Raw genomic sequence first — 12,436 nt, forward strand, 5'->3', positions numbered from 1 at the left:
AAGTCTGGCTCAAGCTCCCTACTAAAGAATTGGTATTGTAAATAATACCGTTACAGTGTTTGCAACCATGAATGATCAATTCATAGTACCCTGACAATTGTGGGAGGTTTTCTTTATTTATAGCTCCAGATTAGGTATTACGATAACCACAGATAATCCCATAGTCCTTTGCATCTGAGCATGCTCAGTCTGGATGTCATAGAGTGAATCTAGAGATGTATGGCTGATGCATACATTAACACTTTCAGTTGCAGCTACATGTACATGTAAAACATGCTGGTGAGGTGTTTGTTGCAGCTCAGTTTTAGCACTGAGCTGGCCCAATACGCATGTACAGTAACTAGCCCAATCAGAAAGTAATTTCTCAGCTGTATAATACTTGTATCCCATATGCTAGGTGTGGTAGAAAAACAAAGTTGAAAACGTGACAAGTGAAAGGCCAAACCTTTGATGGAGTCTACATGTATACCACTATAATGCATGTCTGTGTTATGTATATAAGTCTGGGGCAATTATTGGCAGTGTTCCAAACTTGTCTATGATAAAAAGATGCAGCATTGAAATTGTATAAATTGAAGGGACGACAGAAGTGGGTTGTCATCAGTAAGGTTTGAACTATATTACACTACAATGTATACAGTAACATGACCATTGAGCAGCTGTGCTACGACATAAATCAGGCTACATTTTGTGAATTTAGAATAAGGAAAGTCGGGTTTCAAGAACCTCACTTTGTAAGTTTTTCTCTATGGACGCTGAATATTTGTTATTAGTGGTTTTTGTAGAAAATCCTTTAAAATAGTAAAGGGTCAGTAGGTGGATAAAATCTACCTGGGTTCTCCTCACCGTATTGGGGTTCCCATCAAGATTACGGTACACTCGAATGTATGGGAAATAATACAATTTTACCTGGTTTTCCCCATTCTGTTACCATGGTTCCCAGATCTTGGCAAACATACTGAGAATGCAAAGAAAATATTTTATGTAATGATGTACATGTACATGCTCATGTGAGTGTAGAAAAAAATTCAGTCATGAAAAAATTAAGTGTATATCATTATGAATTTGTATATATTATCGATCTTCCTGTCATTGGCTAAATGTCTTCATACATGTAAATGTGTTTATACTTGTTTTGATGCCATGCAATAAGTGAGTGTTGATAGCTGTTATGATATAAATTGTAATATCTGTAAATTATCCAAATTTAGTATCAGAACCTAAGTCAACTGTGACAGAAATGTCTTCAAGGTGTAGTTTATCAGAAAGAAAGCCAGTGATTGTATCATGATAAAGTCAGAAGTACTGGTGGTAGGTAGATGGAATTATACAATCACTTGGAACCTGTACTGATGTAGATTTAAGACTTGGGTACTTGTAGAATGTACGTCGACCACAAATTTCCCTGAAAATCAAAGTTCTTCAATTTTCCAAACTTCGGCAAACATGTATGAAAGCTTATTCCTGGTCCTTTTGAAATAATAACAGAAAATTTAGCATTCACTATCTTGTTGTCAAGGAAATCACCAATCTCTTATTTTCCCATAGTATTATTATACAGTATTTGGTGGCCATATTGGATTCTACAAAGTATTTGGTAGCCATATTGGATTCTACAAAGTATTTGGTGGCCATATTGGATTTGGCAGCCATATTGGATTCTAACATGACAAAATTTTTATTTTATTTCGACCACTATTTGAAAAATATTATAGTGACCATAGCTTTTTTTTATTGATTTTAACTGAGGATAGGTTGGCGTGTGTTCTGTAACAACAAAAGTTTAAAGAGATTATTTCCAAAATCACATTTTATGTTAACAGAATCCAGGGTACCATATTGTACAATTGTGTGTTATTGATGTAAGCTGGATTAGCTGGGATTACATGTACTGGGTATATGAAGTAGTGGTAATGCTATTACACACCTGTCTTATGTATGATTGGATTATACTTGTTATACAAGTTTATAGAATTTGTCACGTTTTTCGTCACACTTTTCTTAATAAGTTCATTGTTGTAAGGAACATCTTTTGCCATTATATTACAATATGATGGTGGAAACACAGAGGTATTATATACTGTAGAGTCAGAAGTGTGCACTGAAGTGAAAGATAATTATACTGGTTTTCTATGAAGAATTTACGAAGCATCTATAATTGTTTTTGCACGCATACATACCGGGTATACACATACAACATTTATATGTATATACATTTTTTTGTACATGTGCATGTAGACATGCTTACATACAAAAATGTACATGTCACCGTGATGTGTAGATGCAATGTATGTAATGTGTAGATTATTATGTGTAGATATATAATGCAAATATGTACATACATACATACATACATACATACATACATACATACATACATACGCATGCACGCACACACGCACACGCGCACACACACACACACACACACACACACACACACACACACACACACACACACACACACACACACACACACACACACCCAGACCAGACCAGGACTTGTATTTTCCAGACCATATTTCATGGTGATACTTACAGGTACAACTACATAATACATTATGGTCTGATCCTAAATAAACAAGGGTTCTAATTTTAGATTAAATTATATACGTCAAATAATTATTATCAATGCTAACATTCTTAGAATGTCGTATTTTACATGGTATATGACACTACTAACCATGACATTTGGGTTGTCTTATTACAGTCATAGTTCATTGTTAATAATTAATTTACAAATTTAGCATAAAACTAGAGTTGAATATTATACAATGTATTATAATATGGATGTCAATTGTGTACACCCCAACAAACACAGCTGACTTTAATACACTTATACAACATTGTACATATATAGTTATCTAACATTTCATACCTGGCAGTTAAATATTGATTACATTTGCGATAAAGAGACATTTCAGTGAACAGGTCAGCTATCTGTATCATGTACAGTGTATATCATGTAAGTCCGTATAAAGGGCTATGTATGTATTGTTATGCTTATGTAGCTGTGTTTTTGTTGGAGGCAATAAACAGGTAAAATATACATTGTACATGTACATTTCCAAATCGTTTTACTGGGGTTCCGCCCCCAATATTAATATAGAGTGTATTTGAAAATATGAGGTTTTCTTCATATTTCCCCTTCTGTTGCCAGGGTTCCTAAACCTTGGCAAAAACACATTTATACAATGTACATATAGTATAGGTTGTGTTGATATAGCCGTGCTGATATACATACACATTGGAACTCCACAAACTGTTGATGATATGGCGTGACAGTTCCAGTGACCAGTTTAATATTCCTCGACCCCAGCTGTAACTATTATAAATACATTTTTGTATACAGGGAGGAAGGTAAACATGATATTGATATGACCAAGTGAAATACTGAAGCTATGAATAATTAATGATAATACGTACGTATAATATGTAGTAATATGTATTTACATGTATATTGAACATCGTTGTAAGATCCCCACACATACACATACATACAACACAGTTCATAGGATGTAGTAATGGTATGTACTGTGAAGGTATATACATTATATATACAGCATACCATATGACCAGTGTGCCCTCTGAGTCTTATGATAGCCAAATTTTATTGTTGTGAGTCAAAATGATAAAATTGGCATTTCTTGTGAGTCACCACATAGTAAGAGATAGGGGAACACCAAATTTTGGTGCATCATTAGAAATTTTGTGCGTCAGATTGGCTTAGAGGGCACACTGATGGATACACTATGTATGTACAAATGTAACTATTTTATATATACATGTATTTTGCTATTATTTTTTTTAGGAATGTGACATTTACATACCCTTGGTTTAATATATAAAAGCATGTACAGTGTATGTACTGTACAGTGTATGTATAACAGTTACTGTTTTCCCGAGAATTTACCCAAGCATCATAGTAAGTTTGTAAATAGGACAGGTTTTTATACAAACTAATTACTTTTGTTGTTGTTGTTGTTGTTGTTGTTGTTGTTGTACATTTCAAGCATGTAGTTTGATATTCTTGAATATCAAAGAACACTCTAAAAGATACTATAATATTACATACATACATACATACATACATACATACATACATACATACATACATACATACATACATACATACATACATACATACATACATACATACATACATACATACATACATACATACATACATACATACATACATACATACATACATAAATACATACATACATACATACATACATACATAAATACATACATACATACATACATACATACATACATACATACATGTACATACATACATACATACATACATACATACATACATACATACATACATACTAGTACATACATACATACATACATACGCACGCACACACACACATACATACATATATACATACATACATACATACATACATACATACATACATACATACATACATACATACATACATACATACATACATACATACACACATACACACACATTCTTGTGGTCAGTAAAACCTGGATAGATTTTTCTACCATGTACCATAATTTGTAGTTGGGAACCCTGGGAAAATACCTAGGGATCTCAGGTAGATTTTATCTACTTTATTACTGACCTAACAAAGACACTATTTGTTCAGTATATTCCATAAGGGGTACATGTATGGAATTTATAATTCAATAGGCAGTTATTTTGTGCCAATAAATAGCTCATATACTGAACAATATTGAAGTATAGAAAAGACTGTACACGTAAGGATTGCCATTCAAATGCGATCAAATTTATTTTGATAATTTTGACAACAGCTGTAAATGTGCTGTTATAATAAAGTCAATATAAAAATGATTTATAGTTATACATTCATAATCATATATAAAGATTATTGCTACATTGCCTCAGTATACACATGCCAGCTTGCCATTTTTCAGACAAGCATACATACATGTGTGTACAATGTACATACGTAATCGCTAACAGGCAAGTGAAACACAGGTTATGGTGCATGCAGGCAATATGGATGGTAGACTGTAATGATGTCATAGGTCCAGGGTTATCAGTCTGTCTGTTTGGGGAAAGGGAGATTAAACCATGCCCACAACGGCTGATATGTCAGTCTACATATATGCATGTAAAAACGGAATCTCATTATAATTTCAATTTTTGGCTACTTTCATATTCGGTAATCTAACCAGGTGAAAATCAGGGTTACAAAGTGTACATGGACATTTAGATACCATATACAATGTATGTCCATGTGTGCACTTTCACTCGGCCTGTAATGGAAATATTATGCCTCCCACACTCACTGCTCCCTCTCATGTATGGGCATTTTGCCTTCAGATTAGGTATTATACACCTTCTTCATTTTGTATTTGGGTGAGTACCATCTGGTCTGATCTTTTGACAAAAAAACACCCATATTAGGTGTAGTAATGTAACTGAGTTTGGAATACTTGTAAGGAAAACTACATTTATTTTTCGGGCATGTATTGAAATACAAAATATCAAATGTACATGTATACAATGTATGAAAACTTCATACATTGTATACATGAGTGGGGGTTAGTAGTATGAATGTCGTATCTTATAGACCCATATAGACTTATAAACCCAAAACCTTGTTGAAGTTTGTTGTCAACTTATACCAACATGTATGCCACTGTATGGAACTCAGAACAGTAGCTACACCTACATGTACATGGAAGTAGTTGACAGTTCTAAATTTAGCATCTGATAATCTGTCATAATCACTAAGTATTATATGGTTAAGATAATTGCTGTAAATTATACTTTGTATAGAGCTGAAATGTCAGTTTGTTGACAGGAGGGAAATCTGTAGTGGTAGGTATGTAGTCTGTACGTGTATGGTGACCTCAGGGTACATGTATGAAAAATATGATGGATTTAGGTAAAAATAGTTAATACCGACTTTACAGTGACTTCTTGACCTTTGATGGCAATCAGTCATCATTTGTTGTAAGGTGACAAGATATGAACAAGTACGTAAATTTTGAGAGAAAAATGTCTTGTGAGTTTTTAAGTGTACATGTGTTGATTTGATGTACCTGTATAAATGTACATGTGTGGATGCTTCATCTACAAGTACTTTTACATGTAGCACACAGTGTGTCCTCTAATGATAGCCAAATTTTGTTGTTGTGAGTCAAAATGATAAAAACTGACATTTCTTGTGAGTCACCACATAGTAAGAGATACATGTACATGTACATCAATTTTGGTGCGTCATTAGAAATTGTGTGTGCGTCAGTGGTGCATCAAATTGGCTTAGAGGGTACACTGGTAGCCTGGGTCATAGCAACATAGAGATAGAGCAAACAGGTCACATCCATAAATAGACAATTCTGTATGGCTAGATGTATAGACTGTACAGGTTGTCTATTATTGTAATCCTGACATCAGCGCAAGTATAGAAATTAGGATTTCAGTATACATTTGTAATGTAGTAGGTGTGAAGTGATGCTAGCAGTAACACTAAGCTGACTCAAATTGTGTTATGATTACCTAACGAGGGGGTCACATACATTTAAAAGGTGCATGTATCTGTCCTACAATACATATATGAACATTTGTATTGTATCCCCCCCCCCCCCCCCTTTCAGCCAAAGGCCGGAACAAAATCATACCTTTATTTGCAATATGAAGCGAACACTTTTTTACCTGCTATTGGATGCTGAAGAGAGAGAAATAAAACTCTGAAATAAATGACAACATTTCATTTAATCATTAATTATACTGTATTTGTATATATTTTCTGTTTCATTCTTGATGCTTGGATATACATGTAAGGTTGCGCAAAATATGAAATTTGACTGCAAGAGCAGACGGAGACCTTAGCGTGCAAATAAGCCTTAGCAGAAACTACGAAAGTAATTCACGTGTGACATACAGTGTATTATTACATGTGTACCAGTGATTACTTGCACCTGTGCATGCATATATACTAGTGGTATTTACCGTACAGTACAATACTGAGACCACTACTGCACACATGTACGAGTACCTGTATGCCAGTGATATGCAAATGAGGACATAACAGAACCCAATGCTGTGTGAGTTCCAGTGTGGGTACTCGTGGATATTTACCCTCATCCTTGCAGTGTTTTCTGCTATACCTTCACTCACTGTGCTTGCGAAAGTGGGGCTGCAGAGAGCTGTAAGCACGAGTGCAAATACTCCTAATACGCCACACTTGCACTTAAGTAGCATGGGGTTCAGTCATAGTTAGGCAATGGTTTGATTGACATTTGCAGGGACTAGGTCAACAGGTGGTATTTCTAGTTTAATTGTTTGCATTGAAATCTATGTCAAAGTACAAAACACATTGATCTTATGTAAGACTGGGTAATCACATTGTTCAAGGAAAGGTTGAGACAAAGAAATAAGTAATGATGGCAACTGTATAGATAGATGAAAATATGATCAAAAACAGAGAATACAGCAGTGGCCGACTGAGAGTAGTACATTTTGTCACTCCTCACCCCACCCTTGTGTACATGTATTTGTATGCCGGTCTTCAACAGTTGTTTATTAATTTCATTATAATAAATATTTGTTATTTTTTGTTACTGTAGTATGCATAATAACTAATCATTTCGTTAATAATTAGTGTACATATTAAATTTATGTATTTATATAATACACCTTCAACATGCTTGCATTTGTAGATGGTAATTAAATGTTTAGTTGAATATATTTAAAACACATTTCATATTTATGTATTTAGGCACACATTTATTTTTGTTAATTATGAGATTTATGTTATACTCAATCTGATTAAAATCCGATGTAGATGTCGGCTAATCGTTCATTGCTATTTTACCTTCGTTATTTTGCCTGGATTGACCTTCGTAATACATGTTTACGTTTTTATCCTGATCGCCTCCTCTACATCTGAACTGGCACCCATGCCCACGCCGGTCTGCTAAGTGAGACACACAGCCAGAAAAATTGTGGCCATTTCAGTTAAGATATTAAAATAAGCTGTTTGCACATGTATCAATTATGAATATGTAAACTTTGCAAATATTTTGATTTGTCAGTGAGATGGGATTACTTTGTTTGATGGCAAATACCTGATAATTTGAGATGAAAAGTGTGACTGGAAATGTTACATAAGACATTATTTGAGATGAAAAGTGTGACTGGAAATGTTACATAAGACATTATTTGAGATGAAAAGTGTGACTGGAAATGTTACATAAGATATGTAATCTGATTACTGACATCTATACATGTATGTAATCAGTGTACAATGGTTAATCTTACAATAGGGTTTTTACTTCAATGTATTTGTACTGTAGTTTGCAAAGTACATTGTAAGCTGTAAAGGCTAACAGTTATGTGAATATAACTGCCGTTGATTATCATGTAAGCTGCCCAGCATGGCATAATGTTTGACGTTATTGTTGTAAGTCGAAAACATTGAATAAACAAACCTAGATAACAGAACTTGCATCCCAGTATTGTGGTCTTCATGTGTAATACTTTAAATACACATTACTATGTATTGCAGGTGTTTATATTTACAAAAGATTTTGTACAGGTGTTTCACCGTTTGTCTTTTTCTGTTTCGCTTTCCAGAACAAAGTACAGCGAGTAAAAAACCGCGTAACCGTGGGTTACTCAGTTCATTCTTCTGTTGTTTTGGTGCCAATGGCAACCAGACAGTCAATGCTATACCGACAGAAGAAAATGGGGCACCCAAGGTAAGCAGACAATCTACTTGTAAGATGTTAGCATTCTTTACAGAAAAGAATTTATGAATATGCGTATAACCTCATAATTATTGGATCATTAGAATTTGAAGAAAATGCGGGTGTGAATCGATAATTCGACATTTGTATAAGGTATCGGGAGAATAAAATATGGAGAAAACTGTTAATGTTTGAGATATTTTTAAAATCATGGTGAAAGATAGACTATTCTCAGATATTGTGACAACGACCTTGATGTTGACCTTGTTGACCTTGACCTAAATGTGTGATCAAATACCAGTATGTTATATTTGTCACTAAGACTGAATGTTTTGTCGATATGGAAAGATACAAAAGGATGAGATCTTGATAAATAACAGTGACCTAAATTATCAGTGGGGATTCAGCACAAGAACAGTTTGAATCTTTGACCAGAATCGCACTGAATACATCTAGATTATGATAATGGTCTATGGGTTATAGAAGACTTGAGACTGTATTTGTCACAGGCAGTGTGCCCTCTAATGATAGCCAAATATTGTTCTCGGTTGAAATGATAAAAACTGGCATTTCTTTTGAGTCCCCACACATTAAAAGATAGGGGAACACCAAATTTTGTTGCGTCACGAGAAATTGTGTGCATCATTGATAGTAGAAATTGTGTGCATAAGGGGTGCATCATATAAGCTTAGAGGGCACACTGATCACAGAGTACATGTAGTGCCAGTGTTTTTGCTAAGGTTTGGGAACCCCGGTAACAGAAAGGGGGAAAGAGGTAAAACTGGTAGTGCTTCCCATGCAATGTATCATAGTTTAGGTGGGGAACCCCGGTAAAATGATGTGGGAACCCCGGTAGATTTTACCTACTTACCGCCCTTAAATAAAACACTGAGTGCCTACATACATGTATCAATGTGAGACAGAAATAATAAGATTTTCACTCACCAAAATCATGACATTCAATGATTACAGACTTGATTCTGTATTTATCACAAAGTACATGTAATGTTTATAAGATGGAAAGACAGAATTAGAAAGATGAAATATTGGTAAATGACTGATCTTGATTATGATCATGTTAATCAGTATGATCATATAAAAATTGACACTTTACTTTGGTTGTCACAAAGTTATTCTTAGACGTCCTGTCCCCATTTGGAATTTTGAATCAGTTCAAAATCAGTTCTCCTGTTCCTACATGCGTTAAAACCAGTTTGAACCGTAGTTGAATCGGTTCCAAACTGCCTCTATGGGTCAATTCAAAGCAAATTGGTTCAAAACCAAGGCAAAAGATAAAGTGAATCTATTTGAATCCAGCTCAGTTTTCTTGGGACGCGTCTAGATGCCAACATGGTTTATATCTACATGTAGGTGTAAATCGTAACAATACTGTGTAGGAACTTGACTACCAGTTTTGAATTCAGTTTGAATCAACTTCATCTTGACCTAGTCATAGATATTTTATAGGGCTTATTTATGGAGAGACAGTAACAATCAGATCTTGATAGTGACAGATTGACCTTTGACCCTTGACATTTTGATTTTATCATAATTTGCCTATTAGTGACTACATAATTGTTATAGATGTGGAATTCCAGGAATGATAAGATATTGACATTGACCGTGACCGTGACCTAGATAATGCCATAAATCTGTGTGATTACATGAAATGAGATACTACCATTATTTGTCATGTATGAAATGTTGACAAAAATAGCATGACCTTGACATTAACTGACCAAAACATGACATTGATAGGTGATATCAGATATAATTTGATACTTAAATTGTCATGTGAAATACAGAAGATGACAAAACGTAACGACTTTGATCAAAATACAGTAGATCTAGACACAGTAAGCCATGTGTAAGAGATCTGTACATTTGTATTTGCCATTAGAATTTAATATGATGTGAAATATGGAAAAGTTGAACTGGAAGGAGATGAAAAATGACAACATGAGTATTCAGTTGATTTGTTATTCTAAATTTTAATACAGGGGAATTCTTTTTCTGTCATGCAATCTTCTCGTACAGAGATGGAGTGGGTGTTACTATAAACCTGGACATTTTTGCTGAAGACATATTTACGCTTATTTCACTAAAACATAAATGTAAAGTGACTAACATGTCTTGTACATGAACACAATGTATTTGTCTGGTAAATTAGTACAAATTTGGTCTTTGAGAACTTGCTGAAGATTTTAAAATCGTAAAATTTTGTAGAAGTGAAAATATCTAGGTTTACAGTAAAATAACTAGAATTTGAGCAAAACAGGTTTGAAGACAGTTTTGTTTATTGATTGTTTATTTTATTATCTAATGATGCAATGTATGATTTGTATTTATAGTCCATGTCTATATTGCAGTCACAGAACAAATACCTACTCCCGGAAGTCCGTCACTCGGAAATGCACAAACTGTGTATAGTAATAGACCTTGATGAGACCCTTGTACATAGTTCTTTCAAGGTGAGTCAGTCTGATTAATAGACCTGATCAGTTGATAGTGCCCTCTAGTGGTAGAACTGTGAATTGTTGTAGCACCTTTTAGCTGTAAAAGTGTTGTTGTGATATTATTAAGATGAATCAAAATTTCAAAGTAGACTAGTGATTTAACATTATTTAACATGAACAGTGCAATAGTAAGTAACATCCTTCAGCAGTGGCATTGTTCATTGGTATAGCACCCTCGAGCACTGGATTTTTGCAGTTAGAGTTCCCTCTGTGGCAGTGGCAATTTGTAATGTTTTACTGCCATTAATGGTGGATTTGTGCACTGTTATAGCGCCCTCTAGCAGTGGTGATTTGTGGTGTCATGACATTACAAGCTGTGTCATTATGCACTGTTATCGCACCCCCTAGCTGCAGATTAATGTACTGATACAGTGCTTTCTTGAATTGTGAATTGTCATGGCATTAGATATTATAAACCATTGTACATTTAGTAGACTGTCGTAGAAAGTTCTCTTGACTGAGTGTAAAATGTGGGGATTGCATTTTGCTAGATAATGTCATCTTACAGTGGAAGTGTCCAACTGAATGTCATAGACCAGCCTACCTTGTACCTGTAACCTAGGTTACACTCACTCAAATGAAAGGTGCCACTGATTATGTTATTTGCATTTTCAGTTCACATACATACATACATACATACATACATACATACATACATACATACATACATACATACATACATACATACATACATAAATACATACATACATACATACATACATACATACATACATACATACATACATACATACATACATACATACATACATACATACATACATACATACATACATACATACATACATACATTGTTGTTGTTTCCCAACACTAGAGGACATCTGTCATAAAATAAGAGTGATCTATATCTCTAGGATGAATGTATATGTAATCATTATTCAAAAATATCAATTACAAACATAATTCATACAGTTTATATTTGAATGACTATATTTATAATCGATTTTGTGACTGATGTGTCTGTCTTCTCTATACATTGTTTTGCAGCCTGTTAGTAATGCAGATTTTGTAGTTCCGGTAGAAATTGATGGCACAATTCACCAGGTAAGTGTCGAGCTTCCTGGCTAAAGGTAGCGTAATTTTATGTAAAGTTTGAATCACAAGTCAGTAAACATTCTTATGAAACCGTAATGATAACAAACACTTGCTAATGAATAGCGCCCTCTAGTGGTAGACTGAATTGTTGTAATTAAATTAGA

The 12,436-nt window shown here is 34.3% G+C and overlaps 1 protein-coding gene across 2 annotated transcripts in view; it reads left to right on the plus strand.

Moving 5' to 3' along the window:
* LOC144451075 (carboxy-terminal domain RNA polymerase II polypeptide A small phosphatase 1-like) overlaps positions 1-12,436 on the plus strand; it is a 37,379-nt gene that overhangs the window by 18,344 nt on the left and 6,599 nt on the right. Inside the window, exons 2-4 of one of the 2 annotated variants that reach the window (XM_078141849.1) lie at positions 8,591-8,715; positions 11,055-11,174; positions 12,225-12,281. In XM_078141849.1, the coding sequence (XP_077997975.1) occupies positions 8,591-8,715; positions 11,055-11,174; positions 12,225-12,281 (302 nt within the window). The remainder of the gene's footprint in view (positions 1-8,590; positions 8,716-11,054; positions 11,175-12,224; positions 12,282-12,436) is intronic. The other variant, XM_078141850.1, reaches the window with a different exon arrangement.

The sequence above is a fragment of the Glandiceps talaboti genome, chromosome 20 (genome assembly GCF_964340395.1).
Source record: "Glandiceps talaboti chromosome 20, keGlaTala1.1, whole genome shotgun sequence".
NCBI lineage: Eukaryota > Metazoa > Hemichordata > Enteropneusta > Spengelidae > Glandiceps > Glandiceps talaboti.